The sequence below is a fragment of the Chelonia mydas genome, chromosome 16 (genome assembly GCF_015237465.2).
Source record: "Chelonia mydas isolate rCheMyd1 chromosome 16, rCheMyd1.pri.v2, whole genome shotgun sequence".
Taxonomy (NCBI): Eukaryota; Metazoa; Chordata; order Testudines; family Cheloniidae; genus Chelonia; species Chelonia mydas.
In genome coordinates, this window is record NC_057857.1 from 21,115,065 (window position 1) to 21,133,991 (window position 18,927).

General features: G+C 41.0%; 1 protein-coding gene across 3 annotated transcripts in view; it reads right to left on the reverse strand.

The window, feature by feature from the left end:
* Positions 1 to 4,767: 4,767 nt before the first annotated feature.
* The window catches only part of TTLL11 (tubulin tyrosine ligase like 11), a 116,412-nt gene continuing 102,252 nt past the window's right edge, over positions 4,768 to 18,927 (reverse strand). For all 3 annotated transcript variants that reach the window (XM_043530125.1, XM_027823510.3, XM_043530126.1), the window contains one exon: positions 4,768 to 7,845. In XM_043530125.1, coding sequence (XP_043386060.1) covers positions 7,556 to 7,845 — 290 coding nt within the window. In that variant the 3' untranslated portion in view covers positions 4,768 to 7,555. The remainder of the gene's footprint in view (positions 7,846 to 18,927) is intronic.

Below are 18,927 nucleotides of genomic sequence, written 5' to 3' on the forward strand. Positions count from 1 at the left end.
TTCGACACTAAGATGCTTCCATTAATTTCAGGGTTTCATGATGTTTCCAAGACTCTCACTTACTTTATGTATTAAATTAGGATATTCGGCTCACGTCTGGAATTTAATGTGTCATACACTCTGATGTGTGTTTATGATAACTAAAATACACTATTATTGCTGTTCTTTTAAAAGACTAGAGAGCAGCACCATACTTACTGCTTCGGCTAATATCTTATCCTTAAAAAACTACCTGCCAAGGAATCTCCCAGCCTGGCGTTATTCAAGGCAAGACTAGACAGAAAACCAACTGGATTTTGGTAGAAATCTAACAATGTATCTGGTTGCAGGGTGAAGTGTAGATGGGGTTTTAATGCATCTACTCTACCTTTCAACTGTAGCTCTGTAGATTTAAAAGAAATTGTGCTGTGCCATTTACTGAGAGGTCCCTTCGGTAAATTTGATTCAAGACATTAGCTAAAAAGATTAGATTTGATTTATTTTATCCCTTATGTTAATTATAACCAGGCAGATATTCACTTTCAAAGGTTAAAAAACCAAAGCCATTCTCACTGGGTGGAAAAAACGCACATGGTGTGAGAACCAGAGCCTGCGAATTGTACAGCTCCAGTCAGTAGTGGCACCAAGGACAGTTACAACTTGGCCTCACTTGAGTTGGCTGGGAGGTTGGTCAGGGGTCTCTCTCCAGTAAGGCAGGACTGGATTTAATGATGACATAGGCATTCTTGTACAATGAAGCGCTAAGAAAGCCCACCCCCTGGAAAGCAAAGCACTATATTCTAAACACAGGAAAAGACAGAGCTCATCTGCTAAGGACAATTGATCAGGTTTTGTGTTAATGAGCAGAAAGGTAGGAGAGGAGTCCAGCTCTCGGCTTGAAGGGCTTGCACTAACTGAATAAAGCCACAGCTAAGCTCCATCATCTAATCAACAGCTGCTCAGTTCAATAGGATGGATGATAGCTTACCAAGCTGTGACAGTTACATTGGTACAAATGGTTCAGTTGCACCAGGGCCCACAAGGGTCCAGGGGGAAAACTCAGATCTAGCTGTATTCATGTCACTGGCAGAAGTTCAGCTGTGCCACACCACAGTGGAAAAGGGCTGCTGGAGGAGAGCAGGTTAGGGACAGCTGGGATTGGGGGGCCCCTCCAGCTAGGGCAACTTCAAGCATGACCAGTCAGCAAAGATGCACAGAGAAGGTGTGTGTGTGTGTGGGTGTCACAGCGACGAGGGATGTGAGGGGGAGAAGGGGCGGATATGGGAGATGTGCCCCTCACTTCTAGACATGGAGCCCCAGGTAAAAGCATTGGCCATTTTGAGGCAGAACTGGCTGAGCTAGGAGGCTGGACTAGAGCTGTGGAGGATGGGGGAAGGGAGTTGGAGTGGCGCTTGGGGGTTTCTGGATCAGAGCTGGGGGCATGGGTGGAGTAGGGGGCTGGAGTGGAGCTGGAGCAAACAAAGGGGGTACCTGGGGGAAGACTTTGGGGGCCTGAAATGAGAGTGAGAGGTGGCTCAGGGAAGCAGAAGGTAAGAGGAGTGATTGGATCGGGGCTGGGGGAGTTGGGGGCTGGACTGATGAAGGCTGGAGGTGGGTTGAGAGAGAGCTTGTGGGGCTCAGAACTGCAGGGTTATGGGAGGAGCTGGCAATCTGAAGGAGGGCTGTGAGGGAAGCTAAGCAGGGGCCGAACTGGGGCTGTGGCTGGGCTGGAGGGGGTGGATTTTGGAATTGGGACCCTAACATATTCTTGCACCCAGATCCTCTGGGACCTTTCTATACCCCTGCTACCAAGAAGACGGAGCAGGAAGTTTTCATCTTTATAGTCAACTAAGGAGACAGTCACATTCTAATAGATGCTCCATAGCAACATAAGAAATTACACTTATAGATTCAACATGGTGCCAAATTAACAGAAATCGCTAATAAAAGCATCAATTTACTGTGTGCGTGGGCAAGCTGAAAAATAGAACCATGGAATTAGGCAGAACAAAGAGAGAACATGTGGTGGAAAAGAAAACAGATGACAGATGAATGGGTAATATCTGGAAGCTGAACGGTCACTGTCCAACAGACATAACAATTGTTAGTGATGAAACATGGAACAAGGTCAGACAGTGATGAACACAGGCTTGATTTTTCCATATGGTGTTTCCATGAATGAGTGGAAAGATTTCAGTGGTAACCAGTCTAATAAAATACATCCAAGTACCAGTCTCTTACTGCTTTTCTCCCTAGGATGAGTCATCAGGATTTACTGATTAACATCAGGACATTAGTATTCATATCCTGAATTAAACCTCTCTGGTCATTTTTTTTGTGCAGACTGCACTAGCCCAAGGGTTATGTAAAATTCATTTTGCTTTGGACTCTAAATAAGTTTCAGAAGAAATTGCCAGAAATGGAGGATGGGGCAGAGAGGGAATGTGACTTTGCCATTAAATCCCCAAAGAACAGCCCTGTTCTATGTATTCTCTACAGGGAATAATATGTCATGCAGTTTCCCAGTTGTATAAATACATGGACTTAGGGTTACAAACGTGTTGACTATTCTACAACGCATTCTTTGTCTTTGAAAATTGGAGGCAAATCAGCTATATCACATAAGCAAGAAATAGATACAAGCTATGAAAAATCTATATTACATCCATCAGACCAAATAAAGAGTAGCAATATATAGAGATCCCCTCGTCTGAGTTTATTACAAACTGCAGTCTTCTATCTCACCTAGATAGAGAACTGTTATGAGATGAGACAAATGATATTTCAGGGCATGGATTGTACCACTTGAAAGATCAAAGAAAAGGCACTCACATTCATAACATTTCAAATCCAACTCTTATACAAGACTGTCTTTATAGGACATCAATCACAAGATGAGAGAAACTGTACGCTATTTTCTAGTAACACACTGCCAATCGCAAGACAAATGCCAGATGCCACAGAACGAGAAGTAACCATTTTTCAACTAGTGAATGTCTTCAAATATATTACAATAAAAGTGTGAAAAAAGATCCTTTCAGCTTCATCTGTTTTGACAGATGCCAAAACTTGGAGCATGGCATTTTATCTTCATACTGCAATAATCTTTATGAAACTTAAACAAGGCTGAGGATGGTGGCTTCAGCCTAAAATTACACTCTTCACTGCACAATACACAAAACATTTCAAGCAGTCTGGCCATTGCAGGAGAAAAGATCTGCCTTTGAAAAAGGAGAGGACAAGTCTGAGAAGATAAAAGTACTGCACCATCTGACATTAACATGGTCCAGTTCATATCGTTTCTAATTGGCTTAGTTTGTCTTCTCAATGCACTCTGCAGTACCACTACTGACTACCATTAGTAGGAAGTTATAGGCTGCATGCAGCTTTTCTCCAATCAAGAGCATAAACTCTAAATTTTGCTTGTGTAAATTCATTTAGCCCATTATATTAAACAGGTGTCAAGCTGCTAAATCCTCCACTGCAGCGGAAATGTATCCCCAAAGGTCATGTTCAGAGGAAACATAAAATCTTGTGTAATCTTTGGTGTTTCTAATATGCCCATCACTGCAGTATCTGATTTTCTGCATGCCTTAAAACTGGAAGCAGTAACTTTTCTGTTAAAATGTACGTGAAATCAAAATATACTGTACTCTTTTGGGCTTTTCATTGTCCTAAAGGACAGCAGGTTAGAGGATAGGATGTGTAGGTCCGAAGGGAGACAGAAAAAACAACCTGACACCACTGATGTCGTTACAGCCCATTGCATGAAGGCAAAATCTGAAATATTTAGGAAAAGGGGATATATTATTTTGGAAAGCCCTCAGGTACCACGGTGAAGGGTGTGATATAAAACCTAGAGAAAGAGAAACTGTCCCAAATCATCTGGTCCAAAACCAAAGATTGTTATACAATTTTCCCAAGACATTCCACTTGTCTTTAAAATAGGGTGTGCAGATTTTCCTGCCTCTTTCTCTTATTCTAGAACTAAGATCTCCTCTACTGCAGTCAATGCAAAAGCCGATCTCCCCTCTCCATTTGTGTGGCCCTACAGTAGGCTTCCTCTGTGGTGCCCTGAGGTATATCCATGGTGTACAGGATCATGTACGGTATTTCATTGTGTAACATCTTGTGTAGAACTTCAGCACCACAGAACTCCATTTGGGAGAACACCCTAATGATGGTGACCCTAGTGATGTTTAATAGAACTCTGAAACATCAAGCAGTAGTCGAATACCAGTGTAAAGATCACCACTATCAGTCTGACACTGAAGTATTATCGTTCTCGTCCCTCTGTTTAGGGGACAAGCGCATGGGTCCCAGGGTTCTCGCTGTGTTGCCTGGGAGACGATCCGCTATGCAGACTACATACAATTTCATTAAATATCACAATAAAGACAGTGGGCCAAATCCTGTCTTTAGCTACACTCACTGCAACCCCATGTAGGCTTAAGTGGGGCTTAACTGATGTCCAAGCTTTTTGCTAGCATGCTGCACGTGAAGGAATGAATTCACCTGATTACCTCTGACAATTGAGAGAGATGAGATAGGTGAGTTAATATCTTTTACTGGAGCAATTTCCAATAAAAGCTATTACGTCAACTACCATGTCTCTCTCAGCACCCGGGACCCACACAGCTACACCACCACTTTGGGAATTCTAAGATTTGCCGTTTTCTTTCTTTACTAAACCAGAACCAGTTTTTAATGAAAACACCTCTTAAAATGCCTCTCTTTTTGCTTGATTATTGAGTTACCTCAATCCTATAATAAAGAGGAAACACCAAATTTCAAAATTCGAAATTCTGAAATTTAATCAAAGATCAAGTTTCACAGCAAAAACTGCTGAAATTTTAATTTCAAAACATACCATTCAAAATCTTTTTTGCAAATAGCAACAATTTTTGTAATAAAATCCAGTAGATAATTACTAACATTTTTCTGAAATTTACTGAAAAATAGGCAATTTTATAACAGACCTGCTTGCAGAATTTTGCAGTAACCGTGCAAAATTTGGCCCATCCTATCTTAGATCCTTGTACAACACCTGCCACCACAGTATCGGAACACCTCACCATCTTCACTGTATTTGTCAGCACACTATCCCTGTAAGGTAGGACAGTGCTATTATTGCTGTATTACAGATGGGAAAATGAGGCACAGACAAAGTGACTTGCCCAGGATCTCTGAGAAAATCAGTGGCAGAGTACGGAATTGAACCCAGGCCACTCAAGTCCCAGAATGCCTTAAACACTAGGCCATACTTCCTCCTCTTCATGTCCTGTAACTATGCTAGCTCGGTGACAGCATGGACAGCTTTCAAATTAGCCCTGGTTCTTGAATTCTAAAGAATAAAAGAAAGGATTTTTTCCTGCAGCCATTTGGGTAAGTGCATTACCATTAGCTGCAATTATACAAGGGAAGCTTCCTTGTCAACAGTACCGAAGTTCTAAGTGTTAAAGTCTTGCTGAGGCTAGCCCCCCAGTAAGGTCAATGGGAGTGCAGACTAGTGGGTCCCACAACTTCTGTCCTATGAAATAGGAGTAAACTACATAATTGTATTTAAAAAGAAATCAAGTAACATAATCCAGCAAGGATTACTGTGTTCTCTTGTACATCTTTGTTCTAATACATATTTTTTAAAGAGAAATTTGAGGACATATGCAAAGGTACGGCTCTAGGGACCATTCCCGGTCCAAAAATGATAGCAAAAATATCCAATATGCAATTTGTCTAGCTTTTTACTGTTAAATCCATTAGTTACAGTAACAGACACTTGAAAAACCAGCTCGGCACAGTTTGGTGCTGTATTGTGACAGAATATTAATGACAGCATTGAATGCTGGCCAAAACATGCTACAAGTACAGAGAAAATATGTACAGTAGCTGTTCAAATAATTATTAAAATAAAAAACGAAGTATGGAATTGCTCCTATCTACAGAGCACGGTTACAGGGTAACATGCAGTGGCACAGAGAGCTAGTGCTCATGCAGTAAATAAAGCACTAAACTGTAATGAACAATTCTAGTTGTTTTCCTCTCCAAAGGACCAAACAAGAGAATTACCTTCATTTTAATTTGCAGTCTGGCCCCAGATCATTGCTCTTTTTTATTGCTGTAACGGTGCCCAGATGCCTTGAAAGCCTCTCAGTCAGATGGAGCTACACCGATCTACACCCACTAGGACCTGACCTAGATCTTAATGAATTCAGAGGTCTGCCATAATACTAAAATAAAGGAGTAACTAAGGGCCTAATCCAAACTAATGGGAGTCTTCCATTGACTTCAACAGACTTTGCTTTCAGGCCCTATGGGCCTGACTCTACATGATGCTAAGTGCCCTCAACTCCCAACCCAATGGGAGTGAAGAGTGCTGTGCCCTGAATTCAAACTCAGGCTCTCACAGAGGCTTTCAGGCAAGAATGCCCTCACACTTGTCCCAGAAGATGAAATGCTTGGATCAATCCAAATTTCTTTATTAATTGTGTTGGACCATGGGAAATTGGAGATCTCAATGGCGGGGTCCTCAACCATTCAAGGCCATGAAGATCATAACCAGCAACTTGGGATCTGATCCTGCCAACTGTGACTCACCGAGGCCTGACCCAAAGGCCACTTAAGCCCCACTGACTTCCCGGGGCTTTAGGTCTGGCTCCTAGGCCCTGACCCTGAAAAGAGAATAATGTTGGGGTGAGCCTTTGCAGTTCTCTTTGCAGGATCAGTGCTCATCACTCCATATGCATGCAGTCCTGCTGAAGTACCACCTATCAATTTAGTGAACTTAATGGAGCTGATTTTGGATATACGGGTGAGCAGGACTGGTAGCCATTTTAACCTTTTCTTTTGACATATAACAGCAGTTGGAGTAACAAAGGCTGTGTACAAAGAGCTGGGTCCCAAAAGTAGTTATGATTTCAGCGCTTTAGGATTGACTTTTTAAAAAATCCAATATGTAGCTGCTGGCACCCAACAGACAAAATCTGTATTAATACACACGAAACAAAATACAGTTAAACCCTCATAAAAGAGAGACAAAGCCTAAAATGTGATCAAATGCATAATTTTCACTTTTAGTTTTTAAAAAAGCACACAATTTATAAATGCCAGTTTGCATCTCCTTACTTGATTTCAAAACAATGTCCAGAACACACAGCGCAGCTCAAAAACTATGTTGCTCATGTTGCAGAAATTGGCTTCTCCTAGACATTACTGAAGCTGAAATTCCTTCCGTGAGGTTGCTCCTCTCAGTCAGTGCTACCAACCCCATGATGCCAGTTATCGTAACATTGCATTTTTGCCCCTTTGTCTTCATAAATGATTTTCTATAAACTCTGAATAAAAGATGCAGTTTGTCATTTCAGCTATCTTGTACGTCCACTGGGGAAATAATAAACAGCCATTTCCACTGAGAGTCATTACGTGGAAGGGGAAGTTTGCAACACAGTCATTTCTGAAGAGCATAAATGAGGGAAAGCTGTAATAAATAACGGTGACTGTCAGATGGAAGAACTCAAGAGCATGTGTTCAGGGATCAGTTTCCAGCCCTGTCGTTGTCTTTTTTCCTTGATAGCGCCCATCAAGACTGATAATTTCTATAATCTGTAAGTTTATTGGCAGCAGTCATGCGGTTCAGAAGAGGTGCATGAGTAGCTGGGGTGAGGTGGAGTCCATCTGGCTGACAGGTAACCAGTGCTGCTCGGCGTTCCGTTATTCCTCGGCTGCAAACCAGGCGCTTCTCATCAAGGATGGCTAGATGGTATTCACAGAAATCAATCAATGATGCCACTTGCTCATGAAGTGGGAGTGACTTGTATCTTCTTTGAGCCAGGCAAAAGAAAGCTTCTACGAAGGCTTGCAAGCACATCCCTTCAAATAAGAAGAGAGTTTATATTAGAATCATGGCACAGACTTCTCTCACATGCTGCAGTCTTGTAATCTAATATGTCTCATTTCTATACCCCTGTTCATCCCAAAGACTGGAAGTGAATGTACACACACACACACACTCTCTCTCTCGCTATTAGTTAACTCCTTTTTAATTCAAGAAGCAACTGCCTAGAATGGTCACAAGCAAAATACCCATCCTTTGCCCTTCAAAGACCAAAATGAGACATTTTCCTTGCATTTGACACATTAATCAAACAGCACAAAGATTTAAAAGAAGTGTCCCAGAATAGCAAACATGCCCAAATTGGGTTATAGACGGGTGACATTCCTGAAAGTAGAACCTATTCATAGGGATATGCTGTGATCTCTACAAGCATCAGTCTGACCTGATAGTCTGGCATCTGGAGGTAAATGGCTACAGGAACTACTGATTCTAAGAGGTTGTGAAATTGAATTGACACAAGATCAGCCCCGATTCTTGTTGCTTCAGACATTACATTGAAATTGAGTCTGACACATACATGCTGAGCTCCAGAGAATATAATCTGCCCAAGGAAAAAACAAGTCATATTTGCAACTGAAGTGTGTCATTTTAAACTTTGCCTTCTTAGAGATTGGACCAAACCAAAAATCTCAGATCTGAATATACTCCAGATTTCAGGGTATTTCTGTTTATGGCTCTGTAAACCTGGTCCCATTAATGGGTGCCCTCAGAAACGTACAAGTGAGTTATCCTAAACTTCCTACCCTCTCTGCTGACAATGCCCTGTCCAGCTAGCCATAGCTGGCCTTTCTGCTGAGATGCCCACTAAGGCTACCAATTAGTGACAGTCCTGGTAGTGGTGTTGGCAATGTGGACACTTTTCCACTAGGAACTGGACTGTGACTCACCAACTCATTTCACATAGGTCACCAAACAGCCATCAAATGGTAACAACTTGGTCTCTACTGACCTAGGTTGGATATGAACTGGCACCTGGAAGTGAAAGGCTCCATGTTCCATCATCACTCCTCTCAGCAACTCAGTCCCTCCATTTTTTTTGAAATTTACACTCTGTTGTTGCACATGCAAAAGCAGAACTTTCCAGTCCACAATTCTTTGCAGCTGCTTTTCTTTTCCAACTAAAGGAGGCCACAAATGGGAGGTTGGGGCCTGGCTGGCCACACAGTACTTCACAGGCCAAGTGCAAAGACTGGAACCTGCACTGTGGGCACAGATGGGATATTCAGCTCATGGCACCTAAATGCTCGGATGGGTTCTCTGCAGCAGCTTTTTGGCCTACTTTGGCTTTTCTAAAGTCTCTTTCTCTGGCTCCAGGGAAAGCTGCTCCTGCTATGGTTTTGCATTTTTTAGATGTTTGCTGTCAGTCCTTACTGCACTAAGGACTGGTACTTTGACTTGAATGTTCTTCATTAAGGGATTGCAGATGAATACTCAAATTCTCTCTCCTCCCCAACAGCAGCCCTTAGCTCCTGCTGCCTTCTTCACCCCTGCCTTGGTAAGACTAAACATTCAGCTGAAACACCAGCGCTAACACCCCTGCTTTGATGAGAGGTGCCCTGAGATCTTTAACAAACAGAAGGGGTTAGGAGCTCAGGTTTCTCCCTCCTCCAGGAGATGGCACCTCCAGCCACACACACAGCATAGAATGCACACAGAACCCCTTACTGGATCACCATCACCACTGCCTCCAAAAAGCTGGGTACTCCTTTAGGTCTCCTATCCAAGTACTAACTCCCACCCCTTCTTACATTTGTACGATGGTAAATTCATATCCCAAGGTGGGACAGACAAAGGCACACAGCAGATTGATCATATGCACCTCAGTTATTCTAAAGGACTGGCTTCCCTAGTCGGCTCCAAGAAGAGTCTGCTAAAATTACTTGTGGGAGGATGAGTTCCACTCCTTTTTCTACATATCTCCCAGGTGTGTGTGTAATTTTACTGACATCAGGAAAGAGAATCTGCTTAACCTGAACAGAGCCCTCTAGCACAGATGATCTGTTTCAATTGTAGGAAACCCAAGCTCTTGGAGTGTGCAATAAGGGAAAGCAGAGCAATGGCAAAGATTCCTCTGCAAAGTTCAGCTTCTCTGATTCCCCGCAAACAACCCGTAGAGAAGCCAGACACTGCAGAACCAGGACTTCTAAGGTGTCCTCTGATTGTATCACATTAACAGCATGTTACAATGGCCATGGGAAAGGGTAGCAGCACATAATGCTAATTCCTGCATTTTGGAACCTTGCCGTAATACCCTATTTAATTCTTAATTAAGGACCTATGCACCACTGTACCTTTGTAGAATGTCAGCAACAAGGAGGAGCTGTCATATCTGGTTTGCATCTTAACTGTCTCACCCAGTTAGAGCACACACTTAAGGGGATTATTTTAAGATAAGATGCTGAGGGGTTTTTTTAAAACTCAATTTAGGTTTAATTGATGTTGCAAGAAAAAGCATCTTTTTAAAAATTACCGTTCCAGTCTGAAGTATAATTTCTCTTAACTAAGACGGCAATTGGGGTCACTTACAAGCTCCGTGGTAAAACAGCTTGGAAAGAAATTGTTGCGTTATCTGAACGCAGCAGCTGCCAGCTCAGTACATTATTTTATCAGTCATGGGGAGCTATCATGTGGGGAAAGGGCCGATTCGCTAGCATACACATTTCCCCCCAGAAGTGACACTCATGCGGAGTATTTAATGGGAAAAGGTAAAAGCTGCTGTTTTACAATAACAGAAACAGCTATGGTGTGATTTACAGTTGGAAGTGGGCCAAATTCAAAGCCAAATTGCCACAGATCGCTCAGGAAGATTATTATGTACAGATATATCACATTCCATTTTTATTTTTCCCAGAAAATTTCTGGTTCACTGTAACCCTAAACAAATCTGGTAAGTCTCGGATGCTGAAATGCTGGGCTTGACAGTTCACCTGCCTGTGATTCTGTTGCTAATACAGTTCGGTCAACTCATCTCAAATAAAAGACTCGGTCCCACAGTGAAATTCTAAGGGGAAGTCTGCACATTTTCTGTATGATTCCTCTCTGTAGAAACACCACCACCCTCCCTCTGCAGAGACAGTACTTTGAGCACCTGGAAACCTCATTACTGTTTTGTCATTGTAAAAATAAGGGGGTTCCTAATGTAGCTATACCAAGTACAGTGCAGCGATTCAGACATTATTAAACATCTGATGACTACTATCTTATTTTCAATATACATTCAATTTTCCCCTCTGATATTAAGACTACATTTGTTCCCTCTATCACTCCTTTGAGCAATATATTTTATATATTCCCCCATGTGCCTGATGTGTATGTCATCTGTTATATATAAGGCTAATATATAGTATAGTTTATCTTCTGATAAACTAGGTAAAATAATACTTGTCTAAGGGTGCAGGTTTCATTACAGTCTGTGAAGCATTTTTAGATCTTCAGCAGGATCTAAGTATTTTTACAGGTGTGATATCTGGCCACATTCTAGCAAATTACCATTGTGTATCATTGAGACACTTGGTGTTTATGTAGGAGAGAGATAAGAGCCATTTTGTAGAAATAAAATACTGATAAATTATGGAAGGGAATTCTCAGCTGGAGTGATTTTTTATTATTCCACCGGTTTGTTCCTTAAAAAAAAGAAAAAGTACATGCACATGGGTAGGTGTATAATTAGAATGACTAGATATGTGTGTGTGTGGAGAGGGGTTGTTTGTTTTCGATTGGGGGTGTTGGTTTTGTTGTTCTAAGTACACTAGGTTTAGGTCTTAGTTGAAAGATACTAGCCTGACAGCTCTTTAGTTTATTATAAAGCGAGCATTTGAGTCTAAACTAATACCACCTAACTGATATTGTGCTTTTCATCAGTAGAGTTCAAAGTGCCTCACATCCTTAGTGTATTTATCCTCATCACAACCCCCCTGTGAGACATGGCAGTGCTATTATCTCCCTGGTTCGGACGGGAACTAAGGCACAGGGTGGGGAAGTGACTTACCCAAGTCACAAATGGAGTCCGTGGCAGAGTCGGGAGTGAATCTGGGTCTCCCAAGACCTAGGCTAGTTCCAAACCACGGATCCTTCCTTTCTGATTCATAGAGCAAGTGCTGTACAACAGACAGTGGCGATGCAAGGTTCCCTCAAACACCCCACTGTGACTTAATTCTCACCTTGAAACACCACCTTTGTCACTGGGAAGGCATTAGGTCTCTATGGTCATTCCATCCATAAAAATAACGAGAAGTCCTTAGAGGTGCCCCAAGAACTCCACGTTATTTTTGCTGATACAGACTAACATGGCTACCTCTCTGAAACCTGATTCCATCCCTAGTTTTACAGCTATAGCTGCCAACAGTGGCAATGGTATTTTTTGAGATGGGGACAGCTGTCCAGTAAAAAACACCAGACTTATTTCACAAAAGCAACTAAGCAGCTGTCAGAAACATATAGCCTTATTTTCTCATTGGACTGTGATAGCAATTTTAGAGTTTAAGTTATAACACTTGATATATTTAAGCCATTACTGCAACAAGAAAATCACCTCTGAACTCTATCTTGACAAATTAGTGTGTCTCAGGTTTACACATGTGAACGGAGCAAGTATGGAGATCATTATCCACTAAAGCAGGCTAGTGAAACTATCTATCAGACAGAAGTATGCTTTCTTCATTTCATTAAATGACAGACAAGCCAGCTCACTAAGAATGGTGATTAGCAAACTGAGGCTAGTCCAGACCAAAAGGTCAGCCTAGACTCCCATTAAACAATGTAATTTATATTTCACCAGAATACAGACACACATTGCCTAGAGTATTGCTAATTTAGCTGAAGATGTCACAGCATCAACTCGTCGTTCGTTGTGATTGTCTCATGGAACTTTGGCTGTGTAGAATACGATTGACTGCTCATGAAACGTTTTTAAAATGTATTACGCAGAAGTGATTTGTTAGTTACGGAAACATATTTTGCGGCATTCTTTATTTATTGAGGAAGGCAAACCTTGTCTCCCACTAATAAAAAAGGGTGGCAAGACCGTTAACAGGTAAAGTGATCTTAGATATTTCTATTTAAAGAGTGTTAACTGCAAATGTAAAAGTACTGTAACTATTTTATCAGACAGTAATAGACTGAATGTTAAGTGTTTACTGAAATCAATGGATTTTGCAGAGATGTAAAATAGGTCCCAAAGGCTTTTACATAAACATCGACTTCTACCCCGTGAATGAATCAAGATTTGCTAACAGGTTCTTAACACAATCTCAATGAAATGTAATAGTAAAAAAAAAAAAATCCAATGAATCAAAGTCTGCCTTAAAAAGTTACAATAGTGTCCTGATCTTGACCTAAGATTTCATAGCATGGCTTTAATCCAATTATAAGGTACCTATGGGACATATTTAAAAGAATGATTAGTAAACATACCTCAGGCACATTACATATATACTAGACTACAATACCTTCAAATAATGAGTTTGTAACACTAAACCATACATTTAAAGGCTAGCTAAATTAAATGATTCATTACCTTAATATTGTCCTGCCATATTGTACAGCACACAAAGCGAAGTCTCAAGAAAGAGACTTAAGACTCAGTCCGTGCTTAAGTCAAGCAAGTGTTTAAGTAACATTTCTGAATATGGATACTTTCCTGAACTGGGGCCTGACCGATTAATATATTAATTCCATGTTGTAAGATGCTCTTATCTGTGCAAGTTTGTGTCCCGCACTGTGAATACTACCAGCAAATTACAGCACATTATATACTTATTAATCTGCTGATTATACAAGTAAAGTAATCACAGATGTGTTTTCCCAGAGAGGTATCAATATAACACCCACCTTACTGCCACAAAGCAATAGTTGCAGAAAATAAGACTCTATAGCGTAATCATTTACATGAGGTTGGCCTCCATGATATAGCAAAGCTTTTGATAATTTAGAATCCACTCTGTGACTAATTAAATATGCCATTCCTTTCTTCATATAGCACCTAGATGGCAAATCCAATGAGCAGCAATTCTGCATACACTCCCCTCCCACACTATGTATATGCAGCATCTCTTTATACATTGCCCTCCTCCACCCATGCACAGGGATTTGAGGCAGGCAACAGAACTGTACTGTGAAGTCCCAAAATGGCATCATGTGGCTTTCAGTTATGGCTGAGTATTACAATTGGCTGTAGTGCAAAGTGTTGGGCTGGCTATTTTAATATCAGCATAAGAGGAAGACAGTCGACAGCAGGGGATCCCTTGATTTTCTCCATTTGAGCCTCATGCTCAGATGCCAAGGTGATGGGTGCCATATAAATGCTCATGATAATAATAATAATATTTTGAAGGTACACAAGAGCAAGCAGCTTTGTTTCCTATTTTACAGAGCTTAATCCAGACAAAAATTAATGGAAGAAAACTACTGTCTATCTCTAGTAGCCAAACCTTCTCATAAACAAATCATTTTCTTTGGTGACCTCAGGAAAATATGTAATGCAATTTGCGTTAAATAGCAGAAAATGCAGCCATCGTAATAGCATCTCCACTGTCCGATATTGCAAAGTCATTTAATGGTGCAGCAGTAATTTGCTGAGCATTAAGTACAAAATTGTAAATTAATTAATTTGGAAAACTAATTTTGCAAAGATTTTTGAGGAAAAAACCCTCCTCTATGCTTAAAAATAGAAAATGTTAAAACCAAAGTCAACCCAATGATTTATGTGTGTGCACTCAACTCTAGTCCCAGGGGTTATCAATGTGTACTCAAATCTATTATTACCATTGCTCACCATGGGGAAAAAAGTAATTACATAAAAGAAAGTCTACCCTTTAGTGGGAGCAAAAGATAAGTGCCATACTCAGGAAAGAGGAAAATGCTGAGATTTCAGTTAGCTTGTTTTCCTTTGAAAGGAAGTAACAAAAACACCATTATATAAGCAGAGGGAATAAACACATAGCAACCCTTAGAATAGGCACAAGTCAGCTAAATACAATGGCCCGTTTTTAAGACTAAACAATATGATTTATACTGCAGACATCTGTGTGGTGTATTGGAGACTTTTGTTTAGGGGAGATGAAACCACTTTTAAGATCTACGTATAAAGTCACAAAAAGCATCAGGTGAATAGTATACTGAGCATGTTAATATACCACTATTTAGAATATATGTCTTTCAAAGAATTCTATAAAAAGAACGAGGAGGACTTGTGGCACCTTAGAGTCTAACAAATTTATTTGGGCATAAGCTTTCCTGGGCTAAAACCTACTTCATCAGATGCATAGACTGGAAAATACAGTAGGAAGATATAGATATATATAGATATAGATATATACACACTGAGAACATGAAAAGATGGGGGTTGCCTTACCAACTCTAATGAGAAATCAACTATCACTTTAATTGATTTAATTAAAGTGACAATTGATTTGTCTCGTTAGAGTTGGTAAGGCAACCCCCATCTTTTCATGTTCTCTGTGTATATATATATCTATATATATCTTCCTACTGTATTTTCCACTCCATGCATCTGATGAAGTGGGTTTTAGCTCATGAAAGCTTATGCCCAAATAAATTTGTTAGTCTTTAAGGTGCCACAAGTACTCCTCGTTCTTTTTGCTGATACAGACTAACACTGGCTACCACTCTGAAAAGAATTCTATGGGACAGCTTATACAGAAAGTCTTTGAGCTTGAGAAATGGAGTTTGTATTGACTCCTGCCCCAGCTGGCATCAGACTCTGTACCTTTCATTGGAGACCCTCAAACCTATCATTGTTATTCATTATTTATACTGCCCTCATCAGGACGAGGGCCCTATTGTATGGGTGATTTACAAACACCAGAGAAGACACAGTGCCTGTCCCAAAAAGCTTGCAAACTAAGAAAACAGAAAATATAGCAACAGACAAAGGGCAGGTGAAATCTGGACATTAAACTCTGGTAGATTTCTTTTAATGAGTTAAGCAAAGGATTAAACTTCACACGCCCACTGTGTGGAAGGTAAATATTAATACTCTCATTTTACAGACCACTAGACTGTGGTACGGAGAGGCTAAGTGACTTGCCAAAGGTCACACAGCAAATCAGTGATGAAGCCAGGAATAAACCCTCGTACCCTAACAAACATTTTTCATTTGGCTTTTGGATTCAAGGGGTTCAGCGTTGTTCTTTCGGAAACATCCTATTTGCAGCCTTTGCCCTGGGGTTGTTCTGACTCCCTTTCAGCTGCCATATTTTTTATTTAAACAAAAATTCCAGGTGAGCAATTTCTAATTTGCCTGACAGAGACTGTTCATCAGAAGGTGAAGTCTAAGTGGCAGAATGCCCTGGCAAACTCCACTCCACACTTGAGCTCTTCTCTCATCGCACTCTCTCTCTTGGATTAGTGCTTTCTCATCTCTCACTGGGAAGTGGGAACCTGTAAATATTTTGTTATGACAAGCTCTTCCATTTCTTCAGCCTAGAGTGGCCCTACTAATCCCTCTTCCTCTAAAGCCGACTCTAGTGGATTGCGTCTGGAAAGTCATCGGGCCATGGAAACAGATGCAATTCTCACGAAGTTTCTCAGCCAAATTGGGAACTTATTTAAAATGTGGTTTAAAATCACAAGTTGGATGTAAAGAAGTTCTAAAGTGGGTTTTAATGACAAAGCAGCCTAACTCTGACTGATGGTATTTGGTGGGTATGCACAACTAGTCAGAATTCCAGGCAGGGGGATGGTTGTAGCAAAACAACCAACTCGGGGGAGAGAATACGATAAAATTGGCTCCCTGCTCCATTTTATTGCTGTTATTTGACACTGAGGTTAGCATTCTACAAAACACAAGCATCAAGACTGTTGCTGTAACCAAGGCCCTACAGACTACAAGACAAGACACAGAAAGATAAGAGGCCCTGGGAGAGGCAGAGGAAGGAGTGTACGGTTTATCTCTTGATCCAGTCCTTTTCTGTGTGTGCCATATGGACCTCATGGAAGAAGTGGGTCTGTAGAAGAGATCAAAATGAGGAAGGGCTTTCCATGCACTAGGGCAGAATAGCAGAAGGCATGAAGGCAAAGGGGGAGAAGGAAATTATGTAGAGTGTAGGTTTCAGAGTAACAGCCGTGTTAGTCTGTATTCGTAAAAAGAAAAGGAGTACTTGTGGCACCTTAGAGACTAACCAGTTTATTTGAGCATGAGCTTTCGTGAGCTACAGCTCACTTCATCGGATGCATAGCCTATCGTGGAAACTGCAGAAGACCTTCTTCTGCAGTTTCCACGATATGCTATGCATCCGATGAAGTGAGCTGTAGCTCACGAAAGCTCATGCTCAAATAAACTGGTTAGTCTCTAAGGTGCCACAAGTACTCCTTTTCTTTTTATGTAGAGTGTAGAGTGTCAACACCCTCCCACCACTTTGAATGAGAGTCTCAGTAATTCTACAAAAAGAAAAGGAGTACTTGTGGCACCTTAGAGACTAACAAATTTATTTGAGCATAAGCTTTCGTGAGCTACAGCTCACTTCATCGGATGCATTCACACTCACTAGGCTGATACAAGTTGTTCTGCTTTGCCATTTACATCCATTTCAGGATTAGTTTGTACTTGATGCGGAATTTATGCTGCGGCTTACATCCTAACTGTCTTTAGCCCACTGCCCTTCGAGGCTGCCTACTCTGCGAGCTCCCTGAGGTACAAAACCCAATGGGCAGACGTCCCCCAGGTGCTCTGCACTTTTGCTTCTCAGCAGACACTGCAGATATACCACAAACCCTGGAACATGACTGATGAGGAGAGCTTACATCTAATAACTGCCTTGGCATGGCTAGTTTCACAAAATTTGTTTGCTTTATTTGCCTATGTGCAGTTAGGGGTCCCAAACCCCTTTGGTTGACAATACCGTCATTCACATTTCCACTTCCTAATACAAAAGTTACATGAGGATATTATAAACCCAAGCCTTTCACATTTTTAATAAAAATGACAATAAGATTGGCTCACAAGCAGCAGAGAAGCTATTTAGAGCTACCTATTGTTCAGTTTCATCAGGGTCCCGAGTACATATTAAAACTCTAATAGAGAAAAAAGTCATTTTTAAAATAAATGTCATCGTTTTCTAAATGTGCGGGTTTTAATTTGCCTTTTAACACTCTTGCTTCCTTTATGGGTCCTAGGTGGGAGACTGTTTAGCTCTGGCTCCCCTCCATGCAGGTTTATCTTCATTCAGACAAGTATCAGACATAAGGAGTTTATTCTTCCCTTGTTGTGTGCACATAAGTTTCATTAAGCTTATTGGAAATTCTATGAACGCATAAAGAGGCCCCTTTAGAGCTTCAAAAGAGACTTGTGAGATATACCAAAAACTAGTCTACTATATGTGGTTGGTATGTAGAGTAAGACAAAGTATAAAGCTGATACTAGTGGGAATAAAGGTAGCAATCTAGTATAAATATTTTAGGTCCAACTTTTCTGCCCCTGCAAAGCTGAGGGGAACTGTATTCTTAGATCACAAGCTTTTTGGGACAGGGATTATGACTTTATAGGAGATTATACAGCACATAACACTATCAGGCTCCAATCCTGTTGGGGGCTTCTAGGCACTATCACAGTATAAATGTTTAATAAGAGTAATACATAGTAATAATACTCTGCTTTAGATAAGGGAATTCTGCAGAGCAAGGAACAAAATCCTCACTGCTAAAGCACAAGTAAAGAAAAGAAGATGACAGGGCATTAGTTGGGAAAAGTACCAGACTGGCCAAGACGGTCAAGAGAGACTAATGATTTTTGGGTGTCCAACCTGAGACACCCAAGAGGGGCCAGATTTCCCCAGTGTCCTGAGAATCCACTCTAGGTCTCAAATTGGGCACCCAAAATCACTAGTCACTTTGGAATAGTTTGACCTCTAGTCCTATTTATCCACACACAGTCCAATGCAAGCTTGTCAAGATGGAGTAGACTGGGAAAGACTGAATGGTCCATCTTAATTACAATCATGTACCACGAAATCCCCTACTTTGAAGGGCTAAACCCCATTAGTACCTTAGAAGTGAAAGGTTCCATATCCCATTATCATTCTCCTGCATTATCAAGCCCT